At 52.3% G+C, this 21,555-nt stretch overlaps 8 protein-coding genes across 8 annotated transcripts; 4 read left to right on the top strand and 4 right to left on the bottom strand.

Annotated features, from left to right (window-relative positions):
• Nucleotides 1–322: 322 nt before the first annotated feature.
• Nucleotides 323–1,210, top strand: QC764_108940 (uncharacterized protein; the record flags this gene model as incomplete). The annotated part of the gene is made up of 1 exon (XM_062942161.1): nucleotides 323–1,210. One exon carries the CDS (start codon nucleotides 323–325, stop codon nucleotides 1,208–1,210), a length of 888 nt encoding a protein of 295 aa, XP_062805085.1.
• A 638-nt stretch (nucleotides 1,211–1,848) lies between these two features.
• On the top strand, nucleotides 1,849–3,285 carry SDH2 (succinate dehydrogenase complex, subunit B; the record flags this gene model as incomplete). Its single annotated transcript, XM_062942160.1, has 3 exons — nucleotides 1,849–2,233; nucleotides 2,355–2,506; nucleotides 2,576–3,285. The coding sequence occupies 3 exons, from the start codon at nucleotides 1,849–1,851 to the stop codon at nucleotides 2,894–2,896; spliced, it is 858 nt and encodes a 285-aa protein (XP_062805084.1). The 3' UTR covers nucleotides 2,897–3,285.
• Nucleotides 3,286–3,343: 58 nt separating this feature from the next.
• On the bottom strand, nucleotides 3,344–4,948 carry QC764_108915 (uncharacterized protein). The gene is made up of 2 exons (XM_062942159.1): nucleotides 4,042–4,948; nucleotides 3,344–3,910 (listed from the first exon to the last, which is right to left on the bottom strand). The coding sequence occupies exons 1-2, from the start codon at nucleotides 4,155–4,157 to the stop codon at nucleotides 3,454–3,456; spliced, it is 573 nt and encodes a 190-aa protein (XP_062805083.1). The 5' UTR covers nucleotides 4,158–4,948; the 3' UTR covers nucleotides 3,344–3,453.
• Nucleotides 4,949–5,942: 994 nt separating this feature from the next.
• On the top strand, nucleotides 5,943–6,293 carry QC764_0010780 (uncharacterized protein; the record flags this gene model as incomplete). The annotated part of the gene is made up of 2 exons (XM_062939876.1): nucleotides 5,943–6,022; nucleotides 6,191–6,293. The coding sequence occupies 2 exons, from the start codon at nucleotides 5,943–5,945 to the stop codon at nucleotides 6,291–6,293; spliced, it is 183 nt and encodes a 60-aa protein (XP_062805082.1).
• A 314-nt stretch (nucleotides 6,294–6,607) lies between these two features.
• Nucleotides 6,608–7,635, top strand: QC764_108912 (uncharacterized protein; the record flags this gene model as incomplete). The annotated part of the gene is made up of 3 exons (XM_062942158.1): nucleotides 6,608–6,753; nucleotides 6,810–7,199; nucleotides 7,267–7,635. 3 exons carry the CDS (start codon nucleotides 6,608–6,610, stop codon nucleotides 7,397–7,399), a joined length of 669 nt encoding a protein of 222 aa, XP_062805081.1. The 3' UTR covers nucleotides 7,400–7,635.
• A 951-nt stretch (nucleotides 7,636–8,586) lies between these two features.
• SIN3 (Transcriptional regulatory protein sin3) lies at nucleotides 8,587–14,140 on the bottom strand. The gene is made up of 5 exons (XM_062942157.1): nucleotides 14,027–14,140; nucleotides 13,249–13,966; nucleotides 13,087–13,187; nucleotides 9,714–13,023; nucleotides 8,587–9,648 (listed from the first exon to the last, which is right to left on the bottom strand). The coding sequence occupies exons 2-5, from the start codon at nucleotides 13,942–13,944 to the stop codon at nucleotides 9,085–9,087; spliced, it is 4,671 nt and encodes a 1,556-aa protein (XP_062805080.1). The 5' UTR covers nucleotides 13,945–13,966; nucleotides 14,027–14,140; the 3' UTR covers nucleotides 8,587–9,084.
• Nucleotides 14,141–14,278: 138 nt separating this feature from the next.
• Nucleotides 14,279–15,309, bottom strand: QC764_108900 (uncharacterized protein). The gene is made up of 2 exons (XM_062942156.1): nucleotides 14,935–15,309; nucleotides 14,279–14,875 (listed from the first exon to the last, which is right to left on the bottom strand). The coding sequence occupies exons 1-2, from the start codon at nucleotides 15,210–15,212 to the stop codon at nucleotides 14,470–14,472; spliced, it is 684 nt and encodes a 227-aa protein (XP_062805079.1). The 5' UTR covers nucleotides 15,213–15,309; the 3' UTR covers nucleotides 14,279–14,469.
• Nucleotides 15,310–18,046: 2,737 nt separating this feature from the next.
• On the bottom strand, nucleotides 18,047–19,670 carry CHT4_1 (Chitinase 4; the record flags this gene model as incomplete). Its single annotated transcript, XM_062942155.1, has 3 exons — nucleotides 18,047–19,091; nucleotides 19,158–19,256; nucleotides 19,309–19,670. The coding sequence occupies 3 exons, from the start codon at nucleotides 19,668–19,670 to the stop codon at nucleotides 18,047–18,049; spliced, it is 1,506 nt and encodes a 501-aa protein (XP_062805078.1).
• Nucleotides 19,671–21,555: the final 1,885 nt, after the last annotated feature.

The following is a 21,555-nucleotide window of genomic DNA, read 5'->3' as shown; positions in this document are numbered from 1 at the left end:
AGGGTTACTTGTGGTCTTGATGGTGTGTGCTTCAAAGTCCCAGCCATTCCATCCTCACTTCTTGGGTTGACATTTCTCAATCCCAGCTCGATGCTGACCATTTCATTTAGCTTTCCTACAACTGGCAATTTTCGTGGCTGAGAGGCAGTCATCAAGCCTCCTTCCCGGTGCTTGAGCACCTACCAAGTTCAAACTCTCCAGTAGTTTACACCTTTCTGCTTACATCACACAACTCAACACTTCGAACAACCCGTCAAGATCGGCCTCATCTCGACAGTGAACAATGCATCACGACCAATAACGACTCTTTTATCAACTTACAATGGCCTCATCACAAAACACCCCCAACATCCCCTCGGCCAAACGCCGGCGCGTGGACGCCGCGAATGCGACTCTTAAGAAGCCGTTCAGATCACCAATGATCAACCGGCAGAGTCCATCCACAACCACCAGCAATGCGACCCCGACACAAGCATCGCCAAGTCTGTCTCGCCACTCTATCGACAGCTTGTCTCGCCCACCAACATCATCATCAATCCCAGCAACCCCCTCGCGACCAGGCAATCCGTCACCGCTTAGGCTGGGGACGAACAGCGCTGCCGCCCGGAGACCTTTACTTCTCCAGAAAAGCTTCAAGTCCGTGTCGACGCCTTTGCCGTTTAAGCAGCGGCAGCAGGACACTGCTAGGTCTACTAATGAGGGAGATGAATTATTGCAACGAATCCAGCGCTCTCATAGGGAGTTGGATGCACAGATGAAGAAGGTGGAGAAGGAGCTTGAGCAGGTGAGGCAGGCTAAGAGAATTGAGGAGGCGTCTCGGAGGAAGAGGCCTGGGGAGGAGGTTGATGCTGAGCTGAGCGAGTTGGTTGGGAAGTGGAAGGGGGCGAGTAGGTTGGCGGCGGAGGAGTTGTTTGAGGTTGTCAAGGGGAGGGTGGATGGGATGGGGGGCGGGGGGGCTTGGAGGGAGAGTAGGAAGAGGAGGTTTGGGGATTGGGATGGGGAGGATAAAAAGGGGGTGGGAGGGGAGGAGGAGGAGGAGAGGGAGGGTTACAGGGGTGAGCTTGAGGGGGAGGATTGTGAAGAGGATGATCAAAAAGGGGAGGAGGGGGATGATACGGAGGGCTTCACGATGCTCATGATGTTGAAAAGTTTGAATATTGAGCCGGAAGTTTTGGGGTGGGATCCTGGAGAGGAGAAGTGGAAGGACTGATGCAGGGTATGTTTTTGTCTTTTTGTCTTTGTTGGGTGTATATCATCTCATTGCATATGAGTTTAGGTATGTGGTCCTAATGGGTGGGACTATCTCACGATATCTTCATGACTTCTCATACAACTGCCATATGGACTCACGCAGGGGCCATACAGCTCTTATGCAAGTGGCGCAACTCAACAGTCGGAAATTTTGATCTGAATGTGCTGTTCGAGCCGTCATTGTCCAGTCATCCAGATCGGGACGTGGGCTGGACAGATCGCGGAAAGCAGTGACGTTTTCGGCCGTGGCAATTGGAGCCGCCCAAAAGTTTAAAGAGTTCAAACAGATGCAAAACGGGCGTTACATAAGCAACTATGCTCCTTTGGGCGAGTCCTCGGGCGTGGACGGCAGTGGACGCGGTTGCTTCAATTGAAATTCGGTGGCAACTATTGGTCAGAATTTGCCGAGGTGTTCCGGGAAACCGAATGTGAAGATTGATGACCCTCTACTACCAATTCAGTGCCACCACCAACTTCAACCACAGCCGTTGCTGTTGCCTTTTCCGAGGCCTTTTTTCCTTATTTCTGTCCCCTTGATACTTGATACCCGGTCCTAGCACCACCACCACAGCCACCCCGAAGCCGACGTCGACGACAATGGCCGCTCTCCGCTCTACCGCTTCTGCTCTCTTGGGCGCCGCCGCCGCGAGGCCTTCGCTTCGCATGGCCGCCGCCGCCCCGTCTGCCTTCCGCGGCATGGCCCAGCTCGCCGACGCCGCCCAGCAGAACAACACGGCTTCCGAGCAGGCCAACCTCAAGACCTTCCAGATCTACCGCTGGAACCCCGACCAGCCCTCCGAGAAGCCCAAGATGCAGTCCTACACCCTCGATCTCAACAAGACCGGCCCCATGGTTCTCGACGCCCTCATCCGCATCAAGAACGAGATCGACCCTACCCTCACCTTTCGCCGCAGCTGCAGAGAGGGTATCTGCGGTTCTTGCGCCATGAACATCAACGGCACCAACACCCTGGCTTGCTTGTGTATGTCCAAGTCCTTGAAGTTGAGATATGGTGGGGGTGGGTGGGAGGAGGAGGAGGAGGGGCTGAGGAGCAAGCAAGGATTTTGAGAAAGCGCATGTGGATGCTGATATATACGCGACAGGCCGCATCCCCAACGAGGACAAGGCCGACATGAAGATCTACCCTCTGCCGCACACCTACGTCGTCAAGGATCTCGTTCCCGATCTCACCCAGTTCTACAAGCAGTACAAGTCCATTAAGCCCTACCTGCAAAGAGATACCCCTGCCCCAGATGTAAGGCTGCCCGCGATATATGAGATGTCCCCGAGTGTTCCGGCAGACGACGACTGACACGATAAACAGGGAAGGGAGTACAGACAGACCAAGGCGGACCGCAAGAAGCTCGACGGTCTTTACGAGTGCATTCTCTGCGCGTGCTGCTCGACCTCGTGCCCTTCATACTGGTGGAACTCGGAGGAGTACCTCGGCCCCGCCATCCTTCTCCAGTCCTACAGATGGCTTGTCGATTCACGTGACGAGAAGACGCTCCAGCGCCAGGATGCCCTTAACAACTCGATGAGCTTGTACCGCTGCCACACCATTCTCAACTGCACAAGGACATGCCCCAAGGGTCTCAACCCCGGCCAGGCCATCCAGTCCATCAAGAAGCAGATGGCTTTTTAAATTTAATGTGGTTTGGGGGTAACGGGAGAGCGGGAAGAGGTGGTGATGTAGAAACGGGAGTTTGGGATATGAAAAATAAAAGAACGACCTGGGTGGGTGGTGCGTGGTTCTTTTTTGTCTAGTCCGCAGAAAGGGTTTAGTCGGGGACATGCTTTTTTTCTAACTAGACATATGTAAACTTGTACCTTTGTCTCCTGCATGGTTGGAGTTTCACTTTGTCAGAGTAACAGCAATGGAAATGCTTTCTTGTTCAACTCTTTGATAGGTTTTCGTTTTGTTTTTTGTTTTTGTTTCAGGGGTAATGCAGTCATGAAATACGGAAACGATGGGTTTTTTCCTCCAAGATGATCAATCTTTTGATTCAAGTTATGGAAAGGAAAGAAGTAGTAAGAAAACATCAATATCAAAACAGCTTTTTCCCCCCTCCTTTTTTCCCCCTTCCCAGCTGGGTCCCTAAATAAACAAAACAACACCAACTTTCATTCATCATCCTCTTGGCAAACTAACCGGCCCCCCCTCCCCCCTTTGGTTTTTTTTTTAAACTCTGATATATACATCTAAGCAGTAATGTGGAACCCCTCGACAACCTCGTAGACAACCTTGACGGGGATGTAGTTCTGGGTCGTGGTGGCGGTGACGTCCTTCCACTTGACGGCCCACTCGCCCGCCTGACCCTTTCCGACGGGGAAGGCGACCCAGGAGCCGTCCTTGGTGTTGCCTGCGTAGGTGAGGGAGCCGGCGGAGGCGTCGTCGGAGAGGTCAAAGTTTTGCCAGTCGAGGGTCGTGCCGGTGGGGACGGTGACGGAGGCCGGGTTCGGGAGGGCGGAGAGGGAGAGGAGGCCGTGGGTGCCTACTAGGGCGAGGGCGGAGGAGGTTTGGGGGGAGTGCAGCTCGAGGAGGTTGGTTTGGGGGTTGCGGATGGGGTAGAAGAGGGGGGTGGAGGGGGAGGAGGGGAAGATGCCGAGGGTTGTGTTGGAGAGGGTTAGGGGTTTTCCGTCTAGAGAGGGGGTGCGCCTGGGGGGGTTAGCTAAGGGGGTGGCATACTGGGGGTGATGGGGGAGCGTGAAAGAGAGGGATATGGGTCGTTGTCGGAAGTTAATTGTGTTAAGGGGTGGGTAGGAGGCTCATCAAGTGAAGAAACTTACGAGGAGAGACGGAGGGTGTAAGCCTGGACGAACTTGGGCTTGGCTTGAGGCTCGGGGACGGGGGAGGCGAGGCCGGTGGCCGAGAGGGTGGCGATGAGGATGGCCTGGAACTTCATTTTTGGTGATGTTTAGGTGAGGCTCCGGTGGTGAGGCCCTGTGCTGAGAAAGATGTGGCTTGAAGAACTGAGGAGGGAGCTAATACTCAAGTCTGATGAAGCTATTGGAGCTGGTGATGGTGATGGTGATAATATCGGTTCAATGCCAGCGGTGGCGTCGTCTTATATACTTGTCTGTGTATCGCTGTCGTCTTCACCTCACTGATCACATCATCACCAGAAATTTCGTCTCTTCCACCACCACACTCAACACCCCTCATCCTTGCCATTATCTCATGTCCTGCTGCCCTCTCGTGATGATCTTGCCTCCTACTACCCACACACACACACACATACACACACGCACCCTCGCACACATAAAATGGCAAGCACAACCCCACACGTCACCGTCACGCGTTTTGTTTGCTCGTTGTACCGACTTAGATATTGCCAATGCGTCCTTGGCATACTGCCGGAGTCAATTAAGCCAAATTGAGCGACGACGTTGGCCAATTCAACCGCTATCTCTGGGCGATCTTGTTTCTTCCAGAGCCTTTCTTTCCCTTGCCCCTTCGGCCCCCCCCCGCAAGAAATCGGAATTGATTAAATTGTTTTCTGCTTTGTTTTTCTTTTTCCTTGGGGATTATTTTTAGAAGCTCCAAACACCTGGTTGAAGGCTTCATCGGCTCATCTATCCGCGCAGAAAGCAATTAGGAGGAAAATGTGAGGATGCTGAAGCGAAATGCTTGGACGAGAACCCTAACGGCAGGTCGGCAGATGACTGTACATTGCGGCTTGTGTTGCCTCTCTGCTGCGAACGCTGACCGAACCCTTTCTTCCTGTCGCCTTCCTTTTTGTACCGCGGCAGGAGATGAAGGCGAGATTGCCCCCTAAGGCGAGGCAGGTACACTTGGCTTCTTCAGGTGGCTTCCATCGGTTCTAGAAAGATTGTTTTCAACTTCTGACCTCATGTCCGTTAGACACACTTACAGCCCACCAGCGTGGGCCAGTGGCTTAGATATTCCCCGGTTGTTTTTCCCCAGACTATGGATGTCAAACCACATGGCAGACAAGCAAGACAGCACCACCCCACGCCGAGTTTGACAATGCCTCCTTCCTCTTCGACTCACGGACCCGACAGCCGCGCGGATGCACAAACAATTAACGAGAACCGCCCATGGACTAATTTTTGAGATAGGATACACGCCCTCCGTCCGTACGAAGCCGTCGACAACCGCAGCCGCAACTTTTCTCCTGGCCTTTTGCTTCTCTTCCTTCTTCTCGTTGAAGGACTCAGTGGGACCACAGACGGCCAGTCGATATTAAGTTTGTGTTGCAGCAGGAGTTCGTGCCGGACAGAGCCGTCGAGCGGGCGACGTACAGCTATTTCAGGAACAAGGACACTCGCCATGTTCTCCTTGGTTGCTCCAACCACGGGAACATTCTACACGCGAACCGAAGCCGGTCCGGTATGGACATGTGTAAGTCTACACGCCATCGAGGTTCAATGCCAAGAGCTACGGTCCAAGTCTCCCCCCCGACGGCTGCAACATGCAGACTGCCGGAACATGGGAGACGGTTGTGAATGGATGTCACCCGCATGGCAGCAGGGCAGAGGAATGGTCCTCTGATGTCCGAGCAAGGACCCTTACACTGGGTTGCAATGGTGCCTGTCTTGGGACGACGGAGAGTTTTCCTTGCTGTCTGCGCTGCTGTTTCCCTTGAAATGTCCATGCGGGCCAATCCCGAAGGGATGCTTCTAGTTCTGAACTTTTTTGCGGGTTGAGCTTTTGGTGTGGGAGAAGAATGGTTCCCCTTTCAACCGCTCCGAAAATCCGGGGGGGATCGGCTTACCTTAGGCTATTACTTACGCAGGCTAAGACATTGTACGCAACCCTACCTTTTCAAAGATTTTAACTCGCTACTCCCTACATCCAAGTTCAAAAGTATGTAAGTCGGAATATCAGTCCTTCAATTACCCTTTTCTGTCTTGGATTCTAAGACCTATCCGGCTTGGCTTCCATTCTGTGGCGTCTCGTTTGACACTGTAGTAGCATGAATCTCTACCAACGATTGATGTCAAGTGGCTGGAAGAATCCCATTGTCAATACCGAGCATGCTACTCTTCTTTATACACTCCTATCTGAGCTAGCGTAGCTAAGGTAGTAGACCCGGCCGTTGCAAGTTTATGGGCTTATGAAAACACGAGAAACAACAGATGGCCCATGGTTACATTCCAGCTGCTTGCTTGGCTTGCTGGCAAGCTGAAGTTTCTATAACCAGATCCTGGCTTGTGGATGGGGGGGGGTGTCTGAGTGCCCTACGTGTGTGTGCAGCATAAGCGTATATGTCTGGTCTTGTCCCACGCCATCTGTCAACCCAAGCACGTATTCCCCTTACTTCTTGCGCTTCACCTTCCTTTCTTAGACTCTTGGAACGCCTCCGCTGTCTTACTTGACCCCATCATCACCATGCAGCTGACGACATTGTTTTCTTCTCTTGTTGTCTTGGGAGGGTTGGCGGTAGCAGCCCCTGTTGATGTGCCCGATGAGGAGCCTTGTGTGGACGGGATCATCTGCTTTGACGCCCTGAATGCTTGTGGTGTCAAATACGGCGGGTATTTTTGCCTCTTTTTCCTTCTTTCAAGTCAGCAAGTCATTAACAGCATAATAGCTGCTACAACGTCTGCAAGGCCGACCAGAAGCCCAAGCCGCCCGCTTGCCCGGCCACCTCCACTGTTGTCACAACCAAGGTGGTCCAGTTGACTCCCTCTGCTACCACCAAGAAGACAACCAGCACAACTTCCAAGCGCACCTTGACGACCTCCACCAGGAAGGCGACTACCACCACCAAGAAGACCACCACCACTGCCAAGGCTACCACCACTTCCAAGAAGCCCACCTCCACCTCCAAGAAGCCTACCACTACTCCTAAGCCGACCACTACCCCCAAGCCCGTGACGACCAAGATCCCGACATCCACTGCCAAGCCCTCGACTTGCAACGGGAGCGGAATGACGGTTTGTGCTGATTACATCAATGAGTGTGGGATGATGTATGGCGGGTAAGATCCCCTCTCCCTCTTCCTTGTATCCTGCCGGTGGAAATGAAGAGACTGATCAAGAAAACAGATGCTTCCCTGACTGCAAGCCGTGGCCTACATTCACTGCTCCTCCTTGCAGGCCGCCGGTCAGCACTAGCATCAGGCTTGTGCCGGTGCCGATTCCTACGTATCCTGTTATCACTGTCAGGCCTCAGGCATAGAGAACACAGCGAGGGTTGCTGGTGCTGAAAAAAAATAAAAAAAGGGGGGGGGTGGAAAAGGGGTGGTCAGGCGGTGCGGGTGAAAAGTTGAATTCAGGGGGCGTCGTTGGGTCTTTGTGTATCAATTAGTCTATGGAATGCGGGAAGCCATTCTTTTTGCTCATATCGGGCTATCTGCTTAATCTCTTCATTTTGTCTTTTTTCAATGAATATCGTCACGCTCGCTCTCTTCGCCAGACTCAGCTACCTATCCGCAACAAATCACCATACATTATTTCTTCTCTCTACCTTACACTACCCACTCTGAACATCTTCAACGCTTTTTTCCTCTATCACACTCGTAATCAATTTCCACACACAGACCTGTACCTCAACTAAATACCCCTGAACCCCTACCTTATATCGTATTCACCCCTCCCTTCCCCCCCCCACTCACCTCCCCACAAATCACCGTTACTACTACCACCCACCTTCCCCCCTCCGGCAACGTCACCCGGTACTTTACCGCACCTCTCTCGTTGCTCCTCTGAGTCTCGACAAAGAGAAGACTAGCAAAAGATATCGCCACGTTTCTGTTCCCAGATGCTTCATGAAAATTCTGGCCCGTAAATGACCTCACACAACAGTCTTAAAACTCCCTTCTATACCCTCACTTTCCCGGATCACACACCCAACAACCCCGTAACGATGTCATGCCAATGGTCGTGATAAATGAGAGCAAGAAGGATTTACCCTACCGGTAGTTACCTCCTCAACAAGAAAAAATAAATGACTTCTTTTTCCAGAGCCCACATGGCCGCCACAACGCGGCTATGACGCCCCAAGTTAATACCGACCGGTGAATGTTCTAGACTTTCTCTCACACAATTGCCGGAACTATCGTCCGAGGTAAGGTGCCCTAGCACGTCCATCACCCGGGCTCAAGACAGTAACCACATCGCCAAAACACCAACTCCCCCATCCAACCCAGCAGTCACCCACCACCTCTCCCAGACCACCAAAACCATCACATCCAGGTTCTACCACTCTGGACATGATAAAAACCAAAACTATGTGTGACTTCAAGAGCAGGTACACACATCACATCAACACATTGCCAAAAACACACCCAGAATCATGTAAGAATTCCCCTATAAACCGGCTAAGCAAAGTTAGCAAAATTCACACCCCCCCCCAAAAGATAACCACCACCCCTTCCAAGGAACAGAAAAACAAAGATAGGAGAGCCCCCAAGATCAAGGCCGTCAGTCAAGTCTAATCACAGATATCAGACGCCCGCCCGCCTCACCTGCCAAATTCTCCCCTCCCTCCCAAATCACCATCATTTTCATCAAAAAACTCCATAGTTATAAGCTCTTGTTTCTGCCTCTCCAACTTCTCTACCCTCCTAACCATAGTCACATACCAACTCGCACCAAAAACAACCCCCATCCTCCCCGCCATCGTATCAACAAGTGAACCGAACCGGGTAGCTCAACAACAAACTTATGTGCAAAAGTAAAAAAGGGCGCTCGACTAAGGTATTCTTGTATAAAAGGAACATAAAACACCCAGGATATCGTTCTTTTACCCTCTCGGAAAGAAAAAAAAAAAAGTGAAATCTGCTCAAAGGGAATGAACAAATGCGCCCAACTCCATAAGCCCATTCAGTTCCATCCGTTCATACCCATATCCTTCCCCCCCTCTCAACCCTCCATAGCCACATCCTGCCCCTGTCCCTCCCCTCCATCCACCCCCCCAACAACCCCATCCATCCACCTCTGAAAATCATCCTTCGACCTCTGCACCTCATCATGACTATGCCCCTTCATCCACTGGTTATTAATCAACAACCTCTCCTTGATCTTCTCCCCCCTCAACTCCGCCGAAAACATCGCCTGTGCCGCGTCCTCGTCCCCGTCCACCTCAACCTCCCTGGCCGAATCGGTACTGTAGACGGCGCAGTCACTAGTGCCCTGCTCAAACACCATCTTGTAAGAGTTGAGGCAGGTCCGGACAATCAGGTTCTCAGAGTACACCAGCGGCTTGGGCGAGAAACCATCGTCAGAGGAGTCCTTAGCGTCCGAGGGCAGGTTCCGCTCTAGCAACACCTTTTGCAGCCGAGACCGCGGGATCCCTTCCGTGTTCTCGATCCGGATGTACGACGAGATGTAGTACTGCCACTGCTGCACCCGCTCCATCTCGTCAGTGTAAAACGTTGTCTCGTCCTTTTGGAGCCAGCGGGTGGTGGCGAATTTACCCTTGGGGTTCTGGAAAAACGGGTTAGCTGATGTGAAATAAAGAAAAAACACTAGGCACGGAAGGGGAAACATACCCAGCTAATGACGAACATCTCCCCATCCTTGATGCACTTTTCGGCAAACTTGCGCATGCTGATCTCATTCTGGAAACTCGTCTCGCTTTGCGCCCGGCTGTCAAGGAAGGCCTTGACTAGTTCCTTGGCCTTCTCACCTTTTGCGTCCGGGTTATTGCACTGGAGCGCAAGACGGCACAGAGACTTGAGGACATCCTGAATGGTGTACAACTTCCACCCCCGCTTGAGGTAGTAGTGGCGCAACACATCCTGGTACCGGTTCTCATCAACCTCACCACCAATGTAGTCCTCAATCAGTTGGACAGTCTTTGGCCAGAAGGACTCTGGGTTAGTGGGGTCAAAGAACTTCAAGCCACCGTTGACTGTGCCCAAGGTCTTGGCTGGCTTCTCAGCCTGCTCACGCTCAATCTCCTCGAAAACGCTCGCTCTGCTCTCCTTGACATCCAACAATCGCTTGTATAACGTCGTGAAGATGGTGAAGAAGACATAGATGGTCTGGTTGCAGTAGAAGTTGTAGACCGATCGGGTGAATGGAGCGTCTGCCTTCAACTCGCCGTCCACATCGACCAGGTCATTCGCTGGATCACCCTTGCTTTTATCGACAATGGCAGGTCGTGGGATCGTGGGAAGCCAGCGGCCATTCGACACCTCAGGAACGGAGCCATCCTCTGGGGCGTCAGGCATCTCTTCCTCGTTCGCAGATCCAACGTCAGGTGTTGTCTCCTTGCTGCCCGAGGCGGCACTGCCCTCCTTCTGCCCTCTGCTACGACTGCCGTTGCGGCCAGGATCCAAGACGCCGCGAAGGAGGTCGGACTTCTTGCCATTTCGACGACTGCGGCCATTGGTGAGCTCCAGAGGAGTACCGTCATCCTCATCCTCTTCCGCGGACTCCACCTCGATATCGTTGATTCTTTCCTGGAACTTCTCGTCGGGAATGTCAAAGAAGGTGGGAATAAACTTCTCGAAGAACTCGATGATCCTTCTCTTCTCCACGCCGCTGTGTCCGCCATTGCTATTGACGTAGACCACCATAAGGCGAAGTAAATCGAGGAGAACACCCTGGTCTTCCAGCTTGTAGAGAAACTGGTATCGTGCGGTTTGACCCTTTGCAAGACGGATACGGCGTTGTTCTTCGTGCTTGGTCTTGATACTGTCGACGAGATGTTTGGCAGAGAGGCTGCGCTTGTCGCTGATCTTGACTTGGATACCCATGTGGTCCAAACTCTTGAGGTGCATAGCCTCGGTCTGGTTCTGCCACACTTTCTCCCATTCTCTTTGCGTAAATCGCCACTCCTCGTCCTTCTGCTTCAAACGCGCCAACACAATAGGTACAACGGCGTAGGGGTTTCGGAACAAGTCGTTGGCAACTTCGCAGCCCTTCTCCGGGCCGTAAATCTTCTTCAACACCCTCTTGTAGATCGAAGTACTCTGCCCTCCGAGTCCTACAGGCATGGTGAAGTTGTGTCTTTCTGACGCCGGCATGTTGAGCATGCTGTGAGCAATGGGCTCCAAGAGCTGGATGCACTTCTGGTTGGCCTCGATGAAGAAGTCGTAGTCATGGCGTTCCTCCTCGATACGGTGGAGACCTTCCTCATACGCATTCTTTCTGTGGGCAACAAAACCGGAGTCTTCGGAGGCCCAGGTCGGGTGTGACGCCCACTCATCATTGAGAACCGATTGGCAGAGCTCGTCGCGGCCGGTGCAAGGCTTGAGCCGTTCCCTTCTAGGGAGGAGTCGGTAGCTCGGGCCGAAGCCGCGACAATTGCTCAGGGAAACCTTGCCCGTGGGTGGCTCGGGTTTGTTCTCGACGAAATCATCTGTGGCGTCGTCGTACCTGAGGATAGCCCGCAGACTGGCAAGCAACTCGGGATTGCCGCCCATAAACTGGTTCGCCTTGTAGACCAAGGTAGGTGTGTCGATCAGGTCGTTGTTCCACATATTGATCAGCTTGAGGAATTCTGTGTTGGCGGTTCGGTTGCCAATGTGCTTCTTGACTTTCTCGAAAAAAGCAAGCTCGTCTTGGTGGGAAATGTTGATGGGAGTGGGCGGGAGAGGCTCGGGCATAGTGGGAGTCAAAGTTGACTCGATAAAGGCAACATCGGCATTGTTGGGCTTGTGTGTCACCTTCATCCGTTTGTTGCCAGTCGTGGCGGCAGGTAATGATCCGCGGAGAGCAGATGACTGCGCTTGTTCGTTCGCGACAGAGGCAGAAGCGGCAGTCGCAGGTTTCTCGGCGCGTCGCTTCTTGGTCTCCTTCGCGGCGCTCGCCGGTGGCGCAAAATTGCCAACTGGAGGCATCTTGGGACCGTCGCGCTGGAGACTGCCGGGCTGGGGCGTGGGAGTGGTGATTGCCATGGGCATCGTTTCGTCAGGTCGCTGACCGGCGGATCGGGTCTGCGCGGCCGACTCAGGGAGAAATTGTTTGAAGTCTTCGAGAAGATCGGGGGCCGAGTGGAAGAGCGTCGTGACTTGCGAATATACGTCTTGGATGGGCTTTTGCTCGCGTTGGTACGTTTGGAGTATCTCCAAGAATTGCTTGTAGATTTCGGGTTTGTCCTGGAAGCGATTCTGAATAAGAGAAGGCGTCAATGGGCGTTGTGCCAGGGAGAGAAAAAAGTGTATCCACTCTGTGCTTGCTTGACCCATCGACTCCCCATTGAAGTGCCCCATTGAGACTCGAGGTGAATAGGAAACAATACGCACGGGAGCAACAGGGGAAAAAAAGTCGCGTACCTTGATCTTATTCACGTAACTGATCGCGTGGTTGAACTCGACGGGTCCCCGCTTTTCCATGCTGGCCTGCTGAGCGGCAGAACCGTTTGCACTTGGTGGACCGGCGCCAGGTGTTGGAGTGTGTGCTGTTCGCGGGACTGGAGGTTGGCTCAGGGCAGAACCGTTGGGAACCGCCGGCACTGATCTTGGTTGATTCGGGCTAGTTTCGAAAGACGCGCTCTGGCTTGAGCCAGGGAACCCTGGTGGACCGTTCTGGGCCGGGACACTGAAGGCAGCCTCGGGACTTTCCACGCTGTGTTGCAAAACCTGCTGCCACGGCCCAGGTCTCACGGTGCCAATGTATCCTTGAGGAGGGTTCGATGTCGGAGGTGCTGGCTCGAGTTGCGCTGGTCGGGGCGCTCCGATCGAGTGAATCATGGACCCGGATGGGGTGGTCACGCGGATGCTATTGGGGTTGTTCTCCAGGCCGCACTCGATGCGATAGCCAGGAGGGAGGAAGGTGTTGAACCCTTGGATTAACGTCGGATGGCCAGCGAAAAGCTCGGACACCCTATTGATCACGCCCGGCGTGTCGATTCTGCTCCACGTTAGTGAACCTGCTCTTCGCATCACCAATCAGATCACAACAGAGAGCACCCACGTTTGACTCTTGAAGTCCTTCATAATGTCCAAGAATTTGTTGTACACATCGGGCTGTTCGGAGAACTGAACCTTCACCTGATCAAGATAGCTCAACGCATCCTATTCCGTGATGTCACAGTCAGCGCCAACGTTTCAACATTACCACCGCAAGGTCACCTACGTTCAAGATCGGCTGCTGCCCTTGGCCCATGTTATTTGAGCCAGGAGTCATGCCATGAGGAGGATTTACGCCGGGGCCAAAGGGGAGCTGCTGCATGCTGCGGGCCCCTTCTTGCGCCAGCGCCCGCCCATTCTCCTGCTGCTGCTGCTGCTGCTGCAACGGCCCGCCGAAGATGGCAGCTGGTCCCGGCCCTCCACCGGCACCACCCAAGGAGTTGGGAGGAGGACCATTTGGTCCATGTACCATAGGTCCAAACATCTGGTGCTGAGGGGCTGGGGCAGCTCCGGGGGCGCCATGCTGAGGGGGGCGACCGGCCTCGGCAGAGTGAAGCGCTCCACCAAAGCTAGGCGCAGGGCCGGGAGGTCCACCAACTGGCAGAGCGGGGGCAGGATTATTGTGGTTTGCCAGCAAGCCTCCAGGGCCGGTGATGGAGTTGGATATTCTGGATGCGACGGGTTGGTGGATAGGGAGGGAGCCGGCACTGCTGTGATGGGGGGCAGCGGGCTGGTAGGGTTCGCGGTGCTGGCGCTCAGCGTCGTCACGATCACGGTCGCGGTCACGGTCACGGTCGCGCTCTCTTTCTCGTTCCCGTCGGGCAATCTCGTCCTGTTGGAGGGCACGATGGCGTTGCTCCTCCATGTCGCGCTCACGGTCAAAGGCGGCTCCGGGGCCTGGGTGCAGGGGCTGGCTATTCATCGTGGACGGCTGCGCGAAGCCTCTATGCAAAGGTTTAGATCATCAATAAAAGCACCGGACGGGGGCGTACAGGGCAGCTTACAGCTATCACTGCGATCATATGGGCCTTCCACAAGAAGTCATCTACCAAGACAAGGGCTTCTGGTCTGAGACAGCTGTGTTTTCGCCAGTGTAGAAAGGAGGCGTTGCTAGCCACTGCTGTGCAGAATGAATGGATGGCAAGTTCCGTCGCATTCTTATCGATAAAGCCCAACAACTCCGGGAAAACACCGGCCTCGGATAAGGGGGATGACGATATGCCCTGCACGTGACAGCAAGTCTAATGCAAGGTACACCCCGTCTGCCAGCCCATCAGATGTGGAGGCGTCTCTGGTGAGGATATGTATCATTCAGGTATACAGGGAATATATATTTCCTTATATCAGGAGCTCCGATTCAGCCAACATTCTATCCTGTCATAGACGACATCAAACGATGGCTTGTGTAAAACCAACATCTATACAAACACATTCCCAAAACCCCCCTTCAGGCATAATTCCGAACCTTCTTCAAAATCCACACCTCACCATTCGCAACAGAGCTCGAAACCTCAACAACCTCAATATCCCCCGGCTGCACCACACGGGTCCCGTCTTCCCTTTCTTCCCACCACACCTCCCTATCCCCAAGCAGAGTCTTCACCTTCTGGCCCTTGGACCAGACACCAACCGGGATAAGGTGAGCCTCCACAAACCGCTGAATGTTCTTCTGTGCCCTCTCATGGCCATCACCTCCTTCATAAGCATTGGGCCCAAGGGCACCGTACTCTCTGGGATCTTCCCATGGTTTACGAGGTAAGCCCTCCACCGCAGAGTTGAGCGGTGCGAGCACCGTTGTGTTTTTTGACGGGTCATCAAGCCGAACAGAGGTGGATTCAATATCTCTGATGAAGCTATACCACGATATGTTAGTGAATCTTATCGGACTAGAAAGGTGCCGAGGTGACTATACCCTGCAAATAAGTTGACAGACCTATCCCGGCCGATCACATCCGAAAGGATAACACCACCGCCGCCGGAGTGCGGAGGTGGGTCAGTCCTCGACGGAACTCCGGAGTCCGGAGGCAATGCCGGACCGGGGCTGTTGTTGGGGTCCATGATCTTTTGATTGTGGTTGAGAGTTCGCTGTGACGGCGGGGCTGCTTCCGCTCTTTGCTGCAAGAGGGGTACGACAAGTTGACAGGAAACGGCGGCACTCAGAGCAACGACAGAAATAAGAGCAGGGCGCATTTTATGGTATGCACTTTGATGGAAACAAGGCGACAGGTCATGGACCACGTTGCGCTGTTGGGTAGAGCTAGGTGTTGGCGTTCGCGGCTTTGTGGCTAGTGAGCACAGAGAGATACGTCATCGCTGTTGAGCACGGTGAACCCTAACCCTTCTTTTCAGGAACAACCACACATAGCATTGTAATGACTTGAAGCTGTTTGCATTGAATGATAACCTTCTGATTGTAATTTTTGGTTTCAATCTCGCCATGAGAGACATAATATCTGAAATTACTCCCAGGTTTTTTGGGTCGAGGTAACTACCAATGAACAAGTCGACACCGCTTCATTCTTCACACCTTCCAGTTACCTATCGACAGCCAATGGCTTCTTAACTCGGCCATTCATGAGTTACAATGCGCCCAACTGATGACTTGAGACACCATTTCGGCAAGATCCTTTAGATAAGGTTATCTTGAAAACCAGTTCGCTGGATATGTAGGTTGGTAGGTATCGTGCTCAACACCAATACTCTCCAGAACCCCGGGGCACAAACTGATCAAGACATGGCTCAAACCAAATATGAAGGTTCTTAAAGCTGCAGTTGTGCAGAACATGTGTATCTCTAATAAAGTCTTGTCAGATCATGCAAGACACCAACTGAGACATTACTTCTGGTGTTGGGGTATTCGAAGGGAGGTATCAGTACTCCCTTGAATAGGTACCCAGACCATCTGCCGGATTAACAACAATCCTACCGCACATCATCTCTATTGGCAACACTTGCCTGCCAGAAATCGGCACATCAGCAACCATGAACGTATGTCCCGACTCTAGTCACGAAATCCACGCGCTTTGACTGACCAATCCCCTATACATCAGCTCATCACCCTCGCCCCGACCCTCACCCTTCTGGCAACCAGCACTCTGGCCTCCTCGCCCATGACTGAAGTCGCCCCAGGGCCGGCACTGATCAAACGATATGACCTCGACTGCTCATCAATCCCCACCAGCACAACCGAAAGCTGCGCTAGGATAGGATTCTATTGCGATAGCGATGGCGCGGTCAAGATGATAGATGAGACTGTCGGCTCGCTTTGCTGTCTTTATTGCAGATGCCAGACTTACTGGGATCCTGATAGGAAATAATTTCTGCGATGGAAGTCGTGGAAGGTTGAGATCTTGGGGGTATCACCTAGATGGGAAATAGTCATGTACCTCAAATTGTGACGAGAACGGGGAGGTACAGAGGAAAGATCTGGCTATTGGCTCGCTCGTTCGCGGGTTGAGATGCGAAGTTGAGCCCTAGGTGTCTTCAGCCTCGGGGTTCTGCTAAGCTCCGTGGAGAAGTGGTTTCAAGTTTGGAGAGGAATTTGGTTGATTATCATGAGCTTCGTCATCATAAGATTCCAGGGGATGCAGGTTCAAAGACATCAGGTGTTCTCTTGGTATTCCAACGAACATTCCATGAAATTTGGAGGCCTGATTACACATGAGGGGTGCTAGATAGGTATAAAACAAGCAGAACATATTGCACAATCTTCATAGCTTTCAAGCACCCAATCTATCCCAATCACCCCAACGCCTTCCTACACTCAAACCTACCATCAACCGTCATCGAGCACCCCCAACAGTCACCAACCATGAAGGCATGATTCTACCTAGTTTCAGATATCTAGATAAATACTAACACCTCTCAGCTCACCACCCTCGCTATACTTGCCCTCGCAGCAGTAGGCCTTGCCCTCCCAGCCACCCCCGATGCTACAACAACACCCGACGAGCAGCTAGGCCATCTTGACTGCCCCGTTGCAGACTTGAATGTGGCCAAAGAATGTGAAGACTACGGCTTCTACTGCGAAGACGATGGGTCGGTTCAAGCCGTCGAAGCTGGGTTTGGAGAGTCACCTTGCTTTGAATGGTGCAAGTGTGTTCGTTTGTGAAGAAAGGGGCCTAGCGTTGTACATTCTGTAACTTGAGCATGAGAAAATATCATTGAGGAGTAACCTGACTCTGGGGAAATATCATGAAACATTGTAACCACTTGGACGACGATGTATGCAACATTACTTGAGGTTACTGTGCTCCGAAAAAAGGTTGCCGGGACCGAGTTGGTGTGATACTGCGGCCTGGAGGTATAACAGCAGCTTTGTTCCTTTCCACTACGTGAATTCATCCAGTCCAAGTCGGTCAATCAACAGCCTTGCCACTAAATCTGACGAAGACTGAGGCAAAACTCCATCAAAAACATGAAGGTATGCCTCCACTTGACTTAGCACACTTGTTTAGCCAGAAATATCTCACACACTTTTCATCTTACCTGGTGGTTGATTGCGGCACTCGCTCTGTTGGTGACGGGCACCGGTCAAGCTTTTGCCCTGATCAGTTCACCAAAGATCCCCGAAGCCGAGTCAGCACTCCTTGTACTCCAATGTCCTATCGCCGACTTGGACGTGAGCCAGGACTGCAAAGACCTCGGGTTCTATTGTGACGATAACAACGAAGTCAAGACGAAAAAATCGGGCCATGAGGAGTCGCCGTGCTTTGACTGGTGTAAATGAGTCGCTGATATGTAATGGAAGAAGGAATGTGGACGCTGGATAGCAGACAGGCGGTGATGAAGTCAAGGAAACCTGGAATTTATTCATCATCAAAGATGGCCGTATTGCTATAGTATCAAGCCAAAAAATTGCAAAAGAAGAAGAGCAATACAAACTCCAACATGAAACCGAAGCCAGACAAGGTGTCCTAAAACGAGAGACAAGAAGTGGTAAACGTCCCGAACCAAAAAAACAAACCAATATGTACAAAATTGCAAAACAAAACACCACCCAACCCACCCATCACAACCCCCTTTCAAGGCATTCCCGCCCTAATATTATCGTACTCACTAACTGGATAACTCAACAAGTTCAAAGCCCCCGCCAACTTATTCGTCCCCCCAAACTCCCTCACCACCGTCCTCACCAAACTCTCCTCCTCCCTCACCTTATCCCCCGCCGCCTCCCAAAACACCGTCCCCCCCAACCCCTTCCCCTTCAAATACTTCACCTTCTCCACCGCACTCCTAACCGTATCATAACTAATAAACTCCTGCTTCCTCTCATCAAAACTCCACGCCGCAACCGCCTGCTCATCCCAAAACTCTTTCGCCCCCGGCCTAGGCAAATCCTTATAATTCCAAATCCCCGCCTGCGCCGACCCCTCGCCAATCCCATTATACGGCCTCCCCGGCCCACTCGTAGCCTCAAACCCCCTCCCATAAAGCGGCAGTCCCAGCACAATCTTCCCCGGCGCGACCCCCTTGGCCACATAATCATTCACCGCCTTCTCCGTCGAGAATTTTGTAGAGTTCGGATTAGTCGTGCTAAGGAAAACATTGCTCTGATGCCCGGAGACACTATCCCACGACCCGGCATAGTCATACGCCATAAGATGCCACGCGTCAATATACTTATCCATCCGTGGGATATCCATCTGGCCATAATGCGTCGGACCCGCCGGACAAGCAATAGTAATAGGCATGTGATACCCCTTTGCGTGCTTGGCAGAGTACTCATCCAAGGCCTCTCTGCACTCTTTCAGCAGCGAAACAAAATCAGCGGCTTCGGTCGCAGAGGCGGGATACTCCCAGTCGATATCCAACCCGTCAAACCCCCAGTCTTGGACCAGCTTCACCGCCGAAGAGCAAAACCTTTTGCGGCCAGCGGCGGTGGCAGCCACGGGGGCGAATTTGGGAGAGTACGTCCACCCGCCGATGGAAAGCAGCACCTTGAGCTGGCGGTGCTTCTTCTTGAGGAGGTACATCTGCTTGACGCAGCCGTAGGCGTTGTTGCCTTGGTCGTTCCAGGAGTCGGTCGGGTAGCGCTTTTCGAGGTCGGAGTAGGTGTCTGAGGAGAATCTGTGTGTTGATCACTTAGCCCGCGTTCTCGGTTTTCTTGTGCATGTGAAAAGATAAGAAACCTACACCTCCCCATTAGAAGCAATATCCGCAAACGAATACAGCACATGTGTGATCCTGTCGGCCGGCAAGTCCTGAGGCTGGAAGTTGTTGCCGTAGATGCCCCTATTCACCATTAGCCCCCTTCCCTCTCCACTCATTGTTGATAAGAACTCACCAATTCGTAAAATAAACCGCATTCCTAAACCCCGTCCCATTCCCACCCCCACCCCCAACAACAGACCCAGCAGTACTCGGCGGCGCCGTCCTAGTCCTCGAACTACTCGACACCACCCTCAAGCCGGAGCTACTCCGTACCACCCCAACCGAAGCCTGCGGTGCACCCGTGGTAACCATCACCGAAACCGTCCTCGCAACCTCCACCGTCCTCGTAACCGTCACCGTCGTAGACCTCCCCGCATTGCACACAATCTCCAGCCCCTCCTGCGGACTCAATTGAATAACCTGCTTCGGTGCCGCCTTCACGACTTGGAATCCACCAAGCAAAAAGGGGACGAGGATCGTAGCTGTGGTCAACATTTTCAACCTACCCTCTCAAAATCTGCTGACACAGAAAGGACTGGAGGTGATGTGAAGGTAGGTGGTTTTAAAGCAACCCACGCGTAAAGTGTTTGAGGGCAAAGGAATGTAGGTTCAGCGTAGAACCGGTAAGGAATGTCGACGGCCACATTCTAGATCTTCTGGGCACACCAAGGAAGGGATGGGAACTTTCGCCTCGTTTGAAATATGAAAGCGCGCGAGAGAAACCTGCTCCAGACCGATCCTGTCCCACATTTTTCGTCGACATCCGACGGTGTCATTGATCCAGACACAAAAACCTATCTTTAGCCTGAGCTGAATGAGATTGGAACTCTTTTCCTTCCCAGTTTCTGATCGGGATGACCGGGCCGTCGAAACATGAACTGGGTACCTGATCGAAGTGAGGTTGGATACTGTACAACGGAACCTAGGAGAATCGTTAGACAAAGTCGAAATCCTCACGGGTCCCAGCACCGAACAAGGTGGTATGAGCACTATACTTCAGACCCCTACTATAACCCCGCGGGAGAAGCTCCGGCAGAGTCGCAATATCCAAAACCCAGCAGACAAATGATCTCCCCATCCTTTAAACCGTCCGGCGATAACCTCTTCTTCTGCGATTGGTGTTTGTTGATGTCAATCCGGTCCATCGACGATCACATCCTGCCCTGAAGATCACCAAAAGCTTGTAACTACCTCCGATCTACCGACCACCTACTCCCTCCCCCATATCTTCGGGAGATGTGCAAAAACGTTTATGCCGCCAAAGTCGGGTATACATAGTATATCAAGCCAAAATCTTCCGGTACACACATACTCTTCGGTAGGTGCAGTGGTGATTCTGTACTTACTCGAGATAAGGAGCAAACGTCTGGCACTGCCCAACCTCTCAAGAAAGCACCACCCACCCACCCACACCACTGCGAACCCTGCCACATGTAGAAATGGACTTGCACTCAACTTCCTTGCAACAACAGACTCAACCACTTACCTCCCCGCGTGGCGATCAGTCACCCACTCTCTCTCTCTCTGGCATGCCAAGTCGCGGCTTGAGAACGTTACCAAGATATATTCAACCCCTCCAGTTGAAATGTCTCACCTCCCAACATAGCATCCCGTGTGAAGAAGAGAAGAACATTACCATTTATCCCAACCCCCAAAAACTACCCATCTTTGACTCTTCCAGATTGAACAAAAAGTATCATATACGGTGGTATCATACGCCGCAGAACGGTAATAGTATAACAATGAACCCCCCCATTAAAATCGCCCCAAAAAAAAGCCAAAAGAACAAGCAGGTTTAAACACACAAAAGAACAAAACATCAAAAGTGGTATATTACTTTCATACAACTAAACCTTGCAAAATCCCTCTCCCTCTTCTGCCCCTCGCTCCCCTTTTGAAATTCTGTCCCTCTCAAACATTAAAGACAAACGGGTATCCCACACACAACAACACACCATCAGAAAAAAACAACAAAGCAAATAACAACAACAACAGCAGCAGCAGCAACAGCAAAAGACTTTGCAAGAGCAGAAAAAACAACAAGGCCTGGGGGTAATAGTCTGCAGAAAAAAAAGGAAAAAAAAACAATGAACATGACTGGGTAATAATGTGTGTGGCTGTGTGTGTCCGTGTGTGTGTGTGTGTGTGTGTGTGTGTGTGTGTGTGTGTGTGTGTGTGTGTGTGTGTACACCAAAAAATGCCACCTCAAAATCTTGACAAGAAAATTTCGCTTTTTGCTTTTTGTTGTCACCCCCACCCCTCTCTGTCCGTTCTCTATAGGGTTTCATGTTGGCGTTGACAGTGAAAATCATGTCAAGTAATAAAGATACTGGCGATTCATTAACGAGGCCCTCCGCTCTCGAGAAGCAGCCTCTGTATC

Source organism: Podospora pseudoanserina, chromosome 1 (assembly GCF_035222485.1).
Source record: "Podospora pseudoanserina strain CBS 124.78 chromosome 1, whole genome shotgun sequence".
In the NCBI taxonomy this organism is placed as follows: domain Eukaryota; kingdom Fungi; phylum Ascomycota; class Sordariomycetes; order Sordariales; family Podosporaceae; genus Podospora; species Podospora pseudoanserina.
The sequence above is the reverse complement of the archived record's forward strand: the minus strand, read 5'-3'. Positions and strand labels throughout refer to the sequence as shown.